This window comes from Sturnira hondurensis, unplaced genomic scaffold (genome assembly GCF_014824575.4).
Source record: "Sturnira hondurensis isolate 20B ecotype Veracruz unplaced genomic scaffold, ASM1482457v3 Scaffold0025484, whole genome shotgun sequence".
Classification (NCBI taxonomy): Eukaryota; Metazoa; Chordata; class Mammalia; order Chiroptera; family Phyllostomidae; genus Sturnira; species Sturnira hondurensis.
Genome location: NW_028098115.1, coordinates 287,778 through 303,960, shown reverse-complemented (window position 1 = coordinate 303,960; position 16,183 = coordinate 287,778). Strand labels below are relative to the sequence as shown.

The window sequence follows — 16,183 nt, the reverse complement described above, 5'->3', positions numbered from 1 at the left end:
TTTGTTTATTTTTAGAGAGAGGGAAAAGGAGGGAGAAAGCAAGGAAGAGAAATATCAATATCTGGTTGCCTCTCACACACCCCTAACTGGGGACCTGGCCAGGCATGTGCCCCGATAGGGAATCAAACCGGCAACCCTTTGGTTCACAGCCTGGCACTCAGTCCACTGAACCACATCAGCCATGGCAAAAAAGGATTAAGAAGCATAAAACCACAAGTTGAATTCATTAAGAAGTTTGAAGATATACAAAATGAACAGGTGTCCTGGCCAGCCCTGGTGCATGTCCCATTAGGTTACAAGGGCCGCAGGAGCCTAAGTCTGCTGTCCTGTTCTCTCCAACCCAAGATATCACAGAGGCTCTAGGTTCCCCTTAATGGAAATGGGTACAGAGCTCCCTGGGCTCTCATAATGGGATCACTGATCTGAAGAGATTCCCTGGAGGAGACTAATGACAGAGTGAGGGCAGGGATGGGAGGAATATGGTGGCACCAAGAAGACCCACTCTTACATCACCATTGTTTACCAATTTTTTTCTTTCCCATCCCATCCTCAGGTCTCAGATCTCCTATTTTCAATTTTCCTGTTCTTTCCACTTTCTGATGTGTGGTCCCAACATCTACCTTTCTTTAACTCCACCATTCTCTGACCTTCTCTACTAACTTGTATATGGACTTGGGTCTAACCTGGGATCAGAGGCTCTCCTTCTCCATCTCCATCTCCATCTCCATCTCCTTCTCCATCTCCATCTCCATCTCCTTCTCCATCTCCATCTCCATCTCCATCTCCATCTCCATCTCCTTCTCCTTCTCCATCTCCATCTCCATCTCCATCTCCATCTCCATCTCCATCTCCATCTCCATCTCCATCTAGGTCGGGGTCTCTGGGTTACCAGTACTAGAGAATCACTCAGGTAGTCTTAAGGGAGGACTTCTCTTACACCAAGTGCACAGCAGAATAAGAAAACCCAGGAAATGCTTTCTGCAATAGCACAACCATGTTTGATGAAATGTGGACCAGTTTATCACGGTGCTCTAGTGGCTCAAAAACAATTCTAGCACTGGCTGTTTTGGTGGTCTCTCTGCTTCTGTTAGTCCCTTCACATAGAGTTACAAAGACACCCTAGAAAAGGATGTACAATCTAGCTCAGGAAGGGAAACTAGACTCATGGAGAATAGCAGTTAAAAACAGAGATGTGGAAATCAGACAGTCTTGCCACCTGAGCTAGAACCAAATTTCTGCTAGCCTAACACAAGACGTTTAAGCAACCTCCCTTCATGAAGAAATGGTAATTACATTAAAAAAACAAAAACATTACTAAAAGTAATATCTTTATTATGAGGTTGTTTGGATGATGAAAGCTCACTATGCTCACCATTATTGTTTATTATTTTTATTTTAGGGTGATCCCAAGAATGTGTTTATCTCAGATGCTCACACTTGTTCTTCTGTCTTCCCACTTCAAGCTCCTGTACTCTTAGGAAGGCTCTATATCCCCAGGGTCAGGCTCTCCCCAGCCCAGCCCAGCCCAGCCCTTGGAACATCTACTCTCTGAAGCACCAACAACACAAGGACTGAAAGAGGTAAGGAGGCCACAGGCGGGGAGAGGCCTGGAGGCCTGCTCTTCAGTTTACCTGAGGCACCTGCCTTGCCCTGGGAAGGAAGCTTCCTTGGAGAATTGATGATTAACAGGCAGATTTGGAACAGGAGTGGAAAATGATGATCAGGACCAGGAGCGCCCTGTGAAAGATGACAGTTTCCACTAAAAAGTAGACTATGACCTGATGTCTAGCAATGGGGCATGATTTCTGAGAACCATTTACTTCTGCTCAGGCTCTTTTAAGAAAAATTTTAAAAAATATATGTTAACACTTAACATAATTACCAGGAAGCATAATAATGTGCTTCACCAATGTATACCAAATTAAATAATTTAATTTCTTTTTAAAGTAATGTAACTTATTCTAGGAAATAAAAGTCATCTACCCAGATTTATATATCTTGTAGCAAAGACACTTGCTCGTACATATTTAAAGTATGGGGAAATATTAGTGCAACCTACTGTGAGGTGAATAGACATGAAACACACAGAGAGGGAAGTTATGCCAGAAATATCTGATGATGAGGTTACCATAATTGCAAATAGGCATACAAGAATGGAGAAGGTATAGGGATGTGAAAACCTGATCATAGCAAAAACCAGATAGTCTACCTAGGAGACAAAAAAGGAAGAAACACAAGGCACAGGATGTACCCTAGTAGAAAAGTAATTATGAGCACTAAGAGAAGGCAGAGGAGGCTGCAAACGGACTGAGCCATTCCAGGCAACGAGGTAAATGTAAAAACAGACACACAAAGAGGCTAATCATATAGTGTTCATTTGACCCTACTGACCCTGCTCAATCTTCTCCAGGAGCACCCATAGTCAGAGTATGCAAGAGGAGAAAGTCTCAAGAAAGTGAATGAGGGGAGAGTAAATCACTTATGGCTCTTTTCGTACAAGTTCTTAATTCCTAAAAAGGGAACTGGTATTTGTTCCAGCTGGAGATTAGCCCTGAGGGAGGGAGCACCGAGCCTTCTTTGGGCTTTTCTTCCTCTCTCCCCCTGCCTCAATCTCTCTTCTCCTTCCCTCCACCCTATGTCTCTCACCCTTTTCTTCTCTTCTATCTTACTTTTATCTCTCCCATTTTTTCCCTTTCTCTTCTGAGACCTTCATTCTCCCTCTCTTATCCACAGTCTCAGTAAGGTCAGTTTAGACTGAATGTAGTAAGGTCAGTTTTTAGTCAATATTAGAGGTACTAGGAGGTACTCATACTTAGATTCTGAGTTAGTTGTCAATTTTTTAAAATTTATTTTTAGAGAGGGGAAGGGAGGGAGAAGGGAGGGAGAAAGAGTGGGAGAGAAGTATCATTTCTCTCATGTACCCCCACTAGGGACCTAGCCCACAACCTGGGCATGTGCCCTGACTGGGAACCAAACCTGCAATCCTCGAGACCCTTCGACCCTTTGGTTCTCAGGCCAGCGCTCAGTTCCCTGAGCTACACCAGCCAGGGTGGAGTTGTCAATTTTAGTTGTCAATTTTAAAATGGTCCAAAGTCTTAGAGCTCACAAAAGCTATAGGTGGTGGAAATGGAGCCTGCACAGGAATAGAAGGGGTACTGTAACACAACAGAACATATCTCCCTATCTCTTGTATTCTCCACAGGAAACTATGAGAACTCTACTCACCATGCAGTCCCTGCCTCTGCTCCTCCTGCTGCTGCAGCCACTTCCACTGCAGGTTCTAATGCAAGGAAAATATCTGGGTTTGTCAGATCATCTGGCAGAAGAATTAGAAGATTATATAGATGAGTTATATAGCACAGGGCCTACCAAACCACCTACCAAAGAAATTTTCCAAAAGCATGTCATAATTCCTCCTAGAGTTCCATTATATTATGAATATGACTGTAGTTTTGAAATGAGGTACAGAAATGTTCATGACAGGTTTTACTGCAGGAAAGAACATTTTTTTCTCCCAGTAACATATGAGGAGTTACAAAAGACCTGTAGCAGCAAGTTTGTGGCATGTAAGAATGGAGTTAAGAGATGTCACAAGACCGAGAAAATAATAGAAGGACTGCACTGTAAGTTAACAAGTGGAATTAGGATGTCAGGCTGTTATTATGAAACTGTTTACAAGAAGGGATATGCTCTTATCACTTGCCAATGGCAAGATGATATTGGAGAAATTATTCCTGAGAAAGTAAATGATATTTTGGAAATATCTGGCAAGCAGTAAAGTGTCAGCCACTAGGAAGACCTCTTCCTCCCACCATTCTAGAAGAGTATTCTTTGTAGAATGGGAGGGTATTCTCCTCTCCATGCTGATTCTTATAGGTCCAAGTTGAGAATGGTCATTTTGACCCATTCATTGTAATCATCCCCCTCCCTCTTTTCTTCCCCTAACACCACAGGCAGGCAACGTGGGCTAGGGTCAAAGACAGTGCTCGGAGATGTGACTTCAAACAGGTCATGTAACTGAGCACATTGTGAATGTGTTATGAGGAGGAATGCCTGTGTGGAAGGATGGCCACCACCAAGAAGAACAGAAAACGGTTGCCTGACATGTGCTCTGAAGTTGTATTAGTGTGAATCTCTAGTTCTGTAAAAATAATAAAGTGCATTGACTCAGTGACGTGTCTCCGCTGTGGTCGCTGACCAGCGTCACTGGTATGAGGTTTCTTAGTTTGGGATTCCCTTTCTCTGTGAAACAATTTGTAACAAAAAGATCTCAGAGCCCCTTGAGAAACTGTGTATTGTAATTCATCTATTTAGTGCTATATTTGTAGGTATTTTGCTTGTTCTGTTCTTTCCATACAACACAATATTCACAGGAAAATGAAGGTATAGATTCTAATAGGAGATACCTCGGGATAAATACCTAAATATTCAGGATAGCAAACTTCCCAAAGGATTTTTCAGTTATTTGATACTTCTTTTGTGAATTCCCATGCCTTTGATTCAGCTTATTCACAAAACTACAAACAAGTCATCACTCTTGACAGTCACATTTATTCACAATTCCTTTCTCCACTTCCCATAGGTGTGGCTTTATCTAAAAACATTCCATTTTCAAACAGGCTCAGTATGACTGAAGACTCAGTATAATAAACCTATCTGTTTAGTTTAGGTAATAATTTATCTCCTTTTGTCTGTGAAACTTCTTAATATTTTTAAATAATTATTCCCTCTAACTAGCATATGGAAAACTGGATAAGGACTAGTGATAGGAAAGGGTAGGGAAGGTGTCTATTTCTCCTGCACATTTCTCTGCAATCCAATCTGCCCATCTTTCTACTGTTCCCCATCCTTGTCTTCAGACTCAGAGCTAAGGTCCTAATTCATAGATCAGTTGATATAAATAGGGGCCTAGGGTTCATTCATTTATCCACTAAGTATTGAATGTCCATGCATGACAGTCACTTTGCCAGCTCTTGGGCCCACAGAATGTGGGTATCTGGTTATAGGTTAAGTTGTTCCTAAAACTAGAATGCAAACAGATTCAGGTGTACATGGTTAACTGGTGAGACCGTGTTTGAAAAGACTCTAGTTACATGAGGAGAATTGCTGAGGTAGAAGGGTCTGCATGATAAAAAGGGAAATGAAAACTGGTGCAGAGAAGCAAGAATGTATTTCACTTCCGCCTGCCTCCCGGTCCCCCAGTCCTCATACACGTACCACACACCGGATCTTTTTGACCAGTGTTTGAACTCTGTGCAGAGAAAAGCTTTAAGTAGAACATGTTAGAGTTATTTTGATGAAAGACTGAGGAACAAACAATACTGTTCTGGCACTGGGGGATGGAGAGTTCCATGGAGTGGTGAAGGTCTGACCTCTCCCTATCCCAGAGGAAAACCACATGGCTTGGTTTTGATGCTGTTGGAAGAAATTGCATCTTGGTATAAAGGCCAAGTATCATGAAGGCACTGGCAGCCATGACATTGAACAAGACTCCACAAGTGTCTTCAAGGGTGTAGGACATCATCGAAAAGGAGTGGAGTATAAAAACAAAAGACACTACCTGAGAGCTTACCCTGGAGAATCCTAGATATGACATGGGTGAGGTTTTTATTTTTAATTTTCACTCAAGGATAATTTTCATTGCTTTTTAGAAAGAGAGGAAGGGAGAGAGAGAAACATCAATGTAAGAGAGAAGCATTGACTGGTTGCTTCCCATAGGGGCCCCTACTGTAGATTGTAGATTTTAGATCATAGATTGTAGGCACCTGGGCCTGGGGTCTCACATGCCTAGTAGGCACCAGGAGCCAGATCGGGTGGGGTTGGGGCAGGGATCATATGCACTGGGAGGGAGAAGCAACCTGCACCTACGTGTGCGCCCTGACTGGGCATCAACGAGCAGCCTCTTGTTCTGGGATGAGGCTCCAGCCAACTGAGCCACTCCGGCTAGGGTGACATGGGTGAGATTTCAGAGCACAGAGGATTATAAATGCAGACACAACCCACTTTCCCTCAATAAGCTAATCTTTTTTTTTAATCTGAGGGTTGTAATAGGGACCTGAAATTTTCTCTGAGCACATAGCCACCCAACGTAAAAGAGATATTTCCCAGGGCTAGTTTTTTGGGTTTTGTTTCAATTAAAATTGAACATGTGACTAGTTTCTAGACAATAGGACACCTATAGAAAATAAGTGAAACAAGCATCTATCTTGGACCCTGACATGGCAGCCATGTGCTAAGTTTGGCATAGCAACAAAATAGAGCCTGTATATAACCCTGTGAGCACCATACCAGGCGTGAACTGACTGTCCCTGGACTTTAGGAAAAGAAATGGACTTTAGACAGAGAAACAAGTGCCTGTCTTGTTTCAGCCACTGCTATTTGAAGTTTCTGTCACTGTCAAATCAATTCTAATTAATATGTACAGGAATTGGGGAGAGAGAGCAAACTCGTATGAGGTGTAGGTTGTTACTATTAAAACAAACCTAACAATAACCCCTGAGGAGGTTTAGGTTGCCCAAGCATAGGCCTGATGTAAATTTTAGGAATTTTATGTAATGATACAATTAGAAAAACAGAGGCATAACAGCTGACCCTGTCAGGCCAATAGTTAACTTCTTCTTCTAACTATTATTCTATGTCCTTTTTACTTCAAATATTCCAGCAAAGGAGACTAACAAAAGAAAATTCAAATACCAGGAGTAGTAGAAATAACTCTTAGTTGGGAACTACAATCTGGAACACATCACTGACCTATGGACAAGCCTGGAGGACCACGGAAATTTTTGTGCTTCATTAGCCTTGGGTGATTCTTCTTAATCTTGAGACTACTACAGGTAGAGGGGAGACTGTTTGATCAATTTTTTGGCTTTCTAAGCCCCAAGCCAAGACCCAAACTGAGATTCCCAGTGCTCTGCACCCTTCTATCCACCTTGTGAATGACACAGGTCACAAAACAACTTTGTGAGATACCCAAAGTACAGTCAGGCACCTACTGAGTTAATGAATTTAATAATACAATTTGCAAGTTGAATTTAAAAGCTGAAGGAAGAACTATGGGCTTTAGTTCTTTGTAAATTTTAACCAAAATAATTCCCATTGTAAAGCCAAAATAAACTTCTCAGTAGGTGTTCTGGAAAAACTGTTTTGAGTGCACCAAAACACTTGAATTAACCCTCATAACTTTTGTCCCTCAATAGCCTGATGCCATCGGCATGCCCTTGGTTGCTGCTCAGTGCTCAGTGCACAGAAAAATCCTGATGGTGTGTGGCCTGGGCCTGCCCTGGGCCTCTGTTTCTGGCTAAGAGCTAGGACAAGTAGCTCTTAAGTAGAATGATAACCTTACTGCCAGACCCTTGGGGCACGATCATACTTGGGCATGATCAAAAGACAGAGTTGACAGGTGGAAAAATTAATGTAGGCAATAAGGAACATTCTGATATGAGTGGTATATGCACACAGTGACCTCATTATTCAGGATATATCAAAGGTCAACTGTGTTCCCTGAATGGAAACAGTACTGATTTTCTTCTTGTTTCAAACAGTAATGATAAAACCCACAAAACGTACATGTCCAGACCTATAAAAAAGGGTTATACTTCCACTATAAAACAAATTTTAGTCCTGACTGATATGGCTCAGTGCATTGAGCATTATCCTGCAAACCCAAAGGTCACCAGTCTGATTCTTGGTCAGGGCACATGCCTAGGTTACGGACCAGGTTGGGGGCATTTGAGAGGCAACTGATTGATGTTTTTCTCCTGTTTCTTCCTCTCTTCCTCTTTCTTGAAAAATAAACATAAACAAAAAAAATTAAAGACTTCAAACACTCTTGTCCCCAGTAAGGAATGTAATCTCCCTTTAATGTCCTTGGGTAACTTCTGAATCTACTTCAGAAGATTCACAGAGTGTTGACTTTATGCAATCTCACAGATACTTCACGTCCTTTCCATTGCTCTCTTTGTTCAGGGGTCATGTCCACTGACTGGACATCACTGGATTGTCTCCACACTGCTGATGTTGCTTCCCCTTTATTTTTAGATCCCAAGATGCACTGATCAGAGGTGCTAGATTAAAAACTTCTTAAAAACACTTTTTAAAGAAGAGGGGAAGGGAGGGAGAAAGAGAGGGAGAGAAACATCATTGTGTGGTTGCCTCTCCCATGCCTCCTACTGGGGACCTGGTTCACAACCCAGGCATGTGCCCTGACAGGGAATCAAACTGGTGACCCTTTGGTTTGCAGTCTGGCCCTCAATCCACTGAGCCATTCCAGCCAGGGTTAGAAATGTCTTTAAAGTTAAATTTTAAAAAGATTGGAATTAAAAATTTAAGAGTAGTAAAATATACAGAAGTTAACATCCTTGTATAAGCCTTTTTGTTTGCCTTTGAGAATATTTCCAAAGTACAGAATCCTACCAATAAACTTCATGGATTACATGAGTATTTCATTTGTGATTGTCACTGAGATTTACATTTTATATACTTTTCTATAAGTGTGCTATAGATCAATTTTTTTAAAAGATTTTATTTACTTTAGGTTTGTCTAGGTATTTATTTTAGGGGAGGGGTGAAAAGAAGGCGAGAGGGTGAGAAGCATTGATGTGAGAAAGAAATATCAATTGGTTGCCTTTTTCATGTGCCCCAACTGGGAGGAACCCACAGCCCAGGCATGTGCCCAGAATCAAACCAGTGACCTTTTGCTTTGTGGGACAAAGCCCAACCCACTGAGCCACATTGGTCAGAGCTCTATTTCAATTTTAATATGTTTACGTTTTTTCTGGATCAAAGCAAAATCACATTGATAAACTCAAGGTACATTGACAGATTTTCTCCCCAAAGCTATATCAGTACATACTCTCACAAAGAGTTTCTCTAAATTCTTTTAACATTAATATCAAATATATAACATTCCATTCTAATATTAAAAATTCTGATTGTTTGCCTGGTTATTAATGGGGTTAAACATCTCAAATGCTTACTGGCAGTTTATTTTTCCTTTTGTGACTTTTTTATTCATCACCTTTGCATACTTTTCCACTAGGTTATTTATGTTTATTTACTGATTTAGAAGCACTTTTACATAATGAATATTAATCCTTCTTTTAGTGTATGCTGCAAATAGTTTTTATTTGTATTTTTTAATTGTCTATGATATCTTTTGTCATCCAAAGATCTTAAAATTTATGCACTGAATCACAGCTGATGGTTTGCGTATCCTTTAACATTATAAATACATCTTCCTATACTTTTTGCTTATGCGTTTTTAACGTGATTTTTAAATGTTCTACATTTATTTTTTTTTTGTTTTTCCTTTTTTTAAATTTAATTCATGTGAAATATTTGTAGCATAAAATGCGAGCTAGAAATCCAACTCCACTGACTTTCACGGGATGTGCGATGTGCCTCCACTAGGTTGCGGTTCCCCTGCCTCGGCTTCCGGTGCGGTGGAATAGCGGTGTCACACACCAACCCCTCGCCGGGGTGATTGGAAGAGCTGAGCAAAAAAATATTACATCTCTTTGAAGGTCTCAGAGAGTGCCAAGCTAGTGATTGATTAATTGTGGGGCCAAGTTCCAGGAAAGGAGATAGCTGAGCCTGGCATGTGGGGTCACTGTCCCCCCACCAAGACACTGCCAATTTCAAAAGTGCGACATGGGAAGCTGAGAGAAGCTTTACTCCGATTCAAAGGCCCGAGTGAACAGAAATTAAAGTTTAAGACTCCAGAATGAGGAGACATCTGATAATATCCAAGGCTTTCAGTTAGAATGCTGAGATATCCTAAAAGTAAGAAGGAACCAGACATAGACCTAACCTCACATGCACTAAATCCCAGCCTCAAAGCTGATGAATAACTCTAACTAGGATTGCTAATGGTCCAAGCCCTACTTCCTGCAAAAAGCCATTGTTTCTTCTTGTGGAGGAAAATAACATCCTCCAGGACCTCAACTTATGTTTATGGTTTTTCATGTACTATATTCAGCATACAATGAAGAATAACCACTGTATTAGAAGGCAAGTCATGATGGTAAACCCAAAAACTAAAGGGACCAAGAAAACAGACAATACCCATGTAATTAAGAAAATGGAGTTATTGGGCATGGATTTTATATTACTAATATGTCCAAGGACATAAAAATATGTCCACACACAAAGTCAGTGTGGTGGTCTAGTTCTAGCACTACAGGATGCCATACCCCCTCTTGTTGTAAGTGTCCGGCATCATCTCCCCTCCTTGAGTGTGGCAGGACTTGGGTATATAATGAGATAGTCACTTTACCATAGTATAATTTATGGAACCGTTGACTTGAAGAAAGAGAGATTATCATTGGTGGGTCTGATCTGATTAGGTGAACTAAAAATGGGGGTTCAAGGCTTCTGAGGGAGTCAACGTGAGGGGATTTTTTACTGCTGGCTTTAAGATGGAGGGACAACACGGCAGGAATAGCAGGTGGCCCCTGGATGCTGAGAATGACTCCCGGCCAACAGCCAGCTACAAGACAAGGACTCAGTCCCACAAACCAAAGAACCTGGACTCAGCAGACCACGTGGAGGAATCTAGAAGACCATGTGGGGGAATCTGGAAGGAATTCTTCCCCAAGCCCTCTCAGAGTTCAGCCCCCTGACTCCTGGAATGTGCCACACTGGACAGAGAACCCAACCGAGTTAAACTTCAGACCTACAGAGCTGTGAGATAAAAAATAATATTGTTCTAAGCCACTAAGCTTGTGGTAACTTGTTATATAGCAACAAAATACCTAATGCAACAAGATTGAAATTTTTGGCAGGCAACAAAAACAATGCCAAAATAATAAATGGAATACAAGAACTAAAAACTACCACACAAACAAAAACTAATGCGAGGGTTTAAAAGCAAATAAACACAATTGGCCCCTGTGATGTAGGTCGGTTCCATTTTCTCCACATTCTCAACAATAGTTGCCATTTTCATAGTTTTTTGATGCATAAATAGTGGTATGTGAGTATAATGGAATTTTATTCAACCATAAAAGTAAAAGTAGTACTGATACATGCCACAACCCGGGAAAACCTGAAAAAGATTATTCTAAGTGAAAGAAATCTGATGTGAAATGGCAATATTTGTGTGGGATATCCAGAACAGGTAAATCCATAGGTACAGAGAGCAGGTTGGTGATTGCCAAGGGGTGAGGAGAGGGCAGAATCAAGAGTGACTGCTTCATGGATACAAGGTTTTCTGTGGGGATGTGAAATGCTTGGGGTCTATATAGAAGTAGGCATTGCATAACATTGTAAATGTACTAAATGCCACTTTAAAATGTACATCGTAAATGTACTAAATGCCACTTTTAAATGAATCGTAGCCCTTTAAAATGTTAATAGTATGTTATATGAACTTATAAACTTTACTCCAGTAAAAAAATCAAATATGTTACTGCCAATAAGAACATTTAAAATGTTAAAAATAAATAACATTGCTGAGATAGTTGGTGAAGGATGAATAAGGTCTTTAGGTTAGACAATGTTAGTATAGCATATTAATTTACTGATTTTGGTAGTTGTAGATATTTAAGTAAATGTCCTTAGAAATTCATGGAAATATTTAGTGATAGAGAGGTATCATGTTGGAAACTTACTTTCAAATGGTTCCTCCAAAAATGATCAATAGAATTATAAAAACAAGGGTAGTAGATGTTAACAATTGGGAAAACTGCGTTAAAGGTATAGAAAAGTATTTTGCTATTTTTTATAAATTTTCTCTAAGTCTGATATGAACTAGTAATTCTCAGAAGTAGCAGAACCAGAAATGTGAATGATCATTAAGCACTTGGAAAGATGTTCAGTCTCACTGGTAATATGGAAATGTAAATTATTATGACAATAAGGTAAAATTTCACATGCATTATAATTTGGAGTGCTTCTTCCAATTATGTACCTAGAGAAATATAGGTGAAGGAAGATGCACAAAGAAGTTCATTAAAACATTATTTGTATAACAAATATTTGGAAACTTAAATGTCAATTTATATAGGAAAAAATAACCCAGTATAGTTATAGAATACATTAGTAAAAATCAATAAACAAGATCTACATATATTACTGTTGATAATCTCAATAACAATGTTGATTGTTAATCGAAAGTGGCAGAAAGATGTGCATAACAAGATTATTTATGTACATTAAAATACAAAATATGACTGTATGTGTATATATTGTTTATGATATATGCAGAGTTAATAAAAGCATAAAAACGTTCACAGGGAGAATAATCACCAAATCCTTTCAGTAGTTACTTCTGGGGAATGAGGAGAAAAGAGTAGGGGAGCAGCATTGCATCTGCATTCTCTTCTTTAAAAAAAAAAACAATAAAAAGATCTGAACCAAATGTGAGCAAACACTAATATTTAAAAAATATTGATGGGCATGTCTGGGTGTGTCATATTACTATTTTTATTCTTTTATATGTGTTTTATTTATATTATTATTTTTGAAAGAAATTAAAAAGACTTAATTATAAACATAAAATTTGGAAATGGAAGATGGGAAAAAGGGAGTGTGTAACTTTTTTAAAGAAAATTGGATTAAAAAACATTCTGATAAATTTGCTTATGAGATTAGCTTTGGAATAATTTAAGATAGTGACAGAAAAATAATCAATGAGCCACCAATTTGTACCATCAATTTACAAAAGAAATGTAAATTTCTTTTCCTCCCAAATGTTAAGAACTATATATAATCAAATCTGATGTTGAAATTAAATTGTTTTACAGAGATACATTATTTTTTATTTTTATCACTTAAATAATGTACATCAATTGTTGAAGACTAAAAGTACTATTCATATTTTATCATATTCCATCATATAGGAAAATTATGATTAAGTTATTTGTATACAACCTTCCACATTTTATTTAGTAAAATAGGTGCTAGAATACTCAAATGTAGTAGATTAAGAAAACTGAGACATGAGAAAATGAGGCATTCGCTTTACATACAGTTCTGATCCTGAGACTAGTGTGCTGGCGCCACCTGGTGGCGCACCTCACACGCACTGTAGATGCTGGGGGTGGGAAGGGGTTGTTATTTTTGAAAAGTACCGTAAATACANATTAAGTTATTTGTATACAACCTTCCACATTTTATTTAGTAAAATAGGTGCTAGAATACTCAAATGTAGTAGATTAAGAAAACTGAGACATGAGAAAATGAGGCATTCGCTTTACATACAGTTCTGATCCTGAGACTAGTGTGCTAGCGCCACCTGGTGGCGTACCTCACACGCACTGTAGATGCTGGGGGTGGGAAGGGGTTGTTATTTTTGAAAAGTACCGTAAATACATAAAGGAAGAAACATCAGAACTACCATAAATTCAGCACCTCCTACAATTTGCATAATATTATATACAGACATGTATGTATACGCATATGTATATCCTTTAACAGCGCTGAGTGATCTTTATTTTAGAGAAAAATAAAGGCTACAAAATTAGTTCTATTTGTTTGCAAAGTCCATTCTCTTTACATACAGAATTGCCTCCATATAACTTTGAAGATTGCACTTACAAAACATAAAGTGAAAGCGAATATCACAAAGCAGATACTAGGAGATCATGCCTTAATAGTTAATAACTAAAGGTTATTAAGGTCTCAAATTAGTATATTCTGAGTTATTTGAGGAGGTACTGCTTTCATAAGTCAAAAACCAGGAAGCTCTGAAAACATAACAATGAAAATGAATAAATACTTGCAAAGTAAATATATAAACATCACAGAGAACAAAAAAACAGTATTAGTGTCAAAAGATAAGGTCAAAGAAATTTCTAAGAATTTGGTTCCAAAATATGAGAAAAACATAGAAGAAAGAATAAGAATTATAGAAGAGCAAATCAAGATCCAAAATTTGACTCAAAGTGCTCCAGAAAGAGAAGAGAGAGGAAAAGAAAAATTGAAAGTTGAATGAAGTGAATTTCCCAGAAACGGAAAATTTGAGTGTCCAGAGGAAACCCTGTCATCACTGTCGCAGGACCAGGTCCAGCCTGGAGTGGGTCTGTGGGTTCTTGACTTTGTGCAGGAAAGATTTCACAGCATGAGCCCAGGTGACTTTGAGAGAACATTTATTAAAGCCCAGGACCGAAGATGCTATGCATTCAAAGCTCATCCATCAATGTTTAAATGTCATAGTTACAGAAAACAGATATTGTTTATAGGTAACACTAGAAGGAACACAGAGATTTGCCTCAGGTCAGGGTCTGATAGACACACTGACACCAGGTGGTGGTTCAGGAGTTCAGGAGTTCACTCCTTCTGCTTTGGACTTAGATATCTGATTCACAGCAACAGGGCTAAGCAAAGCAAGCCCCAGGGGATATAACGCATTCTTTAGGCCTGATTTCCCACGGGAACCCTCAGTGCTAGTTGGGTCATGCCTGCCTCCATTCTTCCTGGCATTCTGGTTGAGACACACAGCCTTGCCTGTGCAGGGCTACAGTCTCCAATACCACACAAAGTGGTCCCCAACACTGAGCCGGGGAAAACACAAGTTAAATTCAGTATATACACTTTAAGTACCTAAAATGTACAAGACATTCTGTCAGTTATGCTCAGGATATTTCTCACTTACTGATAAACAAGGACCAAAGCTTACTTACCCAAGATCAGCCAGTAAATGTTAGAACTAGGATCTGAACTTGGCTGTGAAGTTCCAGATTCCATGTGTCTAACCATTATGCCACACTGGCATTCTAGAGTCCACCCTGCCTGCCTACCTGAGGTGACCTTCATCTTGGGCCCTTACTCTTCAGTTCCTTGAAGATATTCAAGTAAAATGAATTTTCCATTCCTTCCTTAGAATACGCACATCTTAAAGAACCAGCTCTGTCAGGCCTTGTCCTTAGCAAGGGTATTAGGTGAGATGGCTTAAAATCAGAACCTAAAATGGAGATTCTTGAGCTAATGATTTATTGAAGGAGTGCTTTCAGGAGAAACATTTAAGGAAATAGGGGACGCAGAACAGGGTAGAAGAAAATGCTAAACAAAGATGTGATTTTAGCTTCAAGTCTAGCCTCAAACCTGACCCCAATGGAAACTCTAGAACATGACTGACATAAAATAAAGGAAAGAGGTCCAGGTTCTTGTGTCCACATCAGTCATTCATTGGCTGTGGGCTACCCTTGAAGGAAGGACATAACCTCATGGGCATTGCCAATGAGGAGGCCCCCGGGGCTAAAGGTGATTCTCCAGAGAAGAGTACACTGTGAATTCTCAGCACACTCCCAGCAACTGGGGGATGGCTACACCTCCCAGATAAAGGATATTTATGTTTATCAACTTAGCCTTTGGATTTCCTTTCCTTCACCTTGAAAATACATTCTCCCAACCCCAGGCTCCTAACATAGTTGCTTGCTGTCTGTTGGCCTAACTTAGCCAGACCAGCTTTCCAGAGCAGTGCCCAGTGCTGAATCTAATTATGCCAACTTCCCTCTTCCTATCATAATTATCCCCTATGGGTCTCATTTGTCGTTGTGCTATAAGCGAAGATACAATGCCTGGCTTTACTCTTCTTTACTCTTGTTGTTATTGCCATTGATGTGTTGTTTTTTAAGATTTTATTTATTTGTTTTTGGAGAGAGGAAGGGAGGGAGAAAGGGAGGGAGAAAAACATCAATGTGTGGTTGCCTCTCACGCACCCCCTAGTGGGGGCCTGGCCTGCAACCCAGGCGTGTGTCCTGACTGGGAATCGAATAGGTGACCCTTTCGTTCTCAGGCTGGCACTCAATCCACTGAGCACCTTGTGGGGGTGACTTTCCTCGCAAGTCCCCCTGTGTGCCACAGATGAGAGTAGACATGACTGAGACATGATCTGCTTGGGGAGGAGAGGTGACCAGTTTCCCAGAGGAAAAAGGCCTTGAGCAGTGGCCAGTTTATCAGGGGAAAACGGCGTTGAGCCCCTTCCTCCAAGGGCTTTTATTGGGTTGTAATACACAGGAATACAGGGTGGCAAGGATCAAACAGTAGATAACATTTCAAAGAAATCTGAGGGCTTAGTCCAAGTCAGAGTCTGTCAGGAAGAGAGTTTTTAGGGTTTCCTGCTAGAACCCTTAACATATGAATGAAAGCACTCTTAGCAGAGCAGATTTCACAGGTTTATCAGGAAGTCTGTGTGATGCCAGATTTTTCCCCCAGACACGCTCTAGCAAGGCAAGGAGCTGCA

General features: G+C 39.9%; 1 protein-coding gene across 1 annotated transcript; it reads left to right on the top strand.

Annotated features, from left to right (window-relative positions):
- Positions 1-1,502: 1,502 nt before the first annotated feature.
- On the top strand, positions 1,503-4,157 carry RNASE9 (ribonuclease A family member 9 (inactive)). Its single transcript, XM_037039802.1, has 2 exons — positions 1,503-1,580; positions 3,203-4,157. Exon 2 carries the CDS (start codon positions 3,209-3,211, stop codon positions 3,776-3,778), a length of 570 nt encoding a protein of 189 aa, XP_036895697.1. The 5' UTR covers positions 1,503-1,580; positions 3,203-3,208; the 3' UTR covers positions 3,779-4,157.
- Positions 4,158-16,183: the final 12,026 nt, after the last annotated feature.

What these genes read in the sequence shown, in the direction of transcription:
- RNASE9 (XM_037039802.1), top strand. Translation starts at nt 3,209, where the DNA reads ATGAGAACTCTACTCACCATGCAGTCCCTGCCTCTGCTCCTCCTGCTG.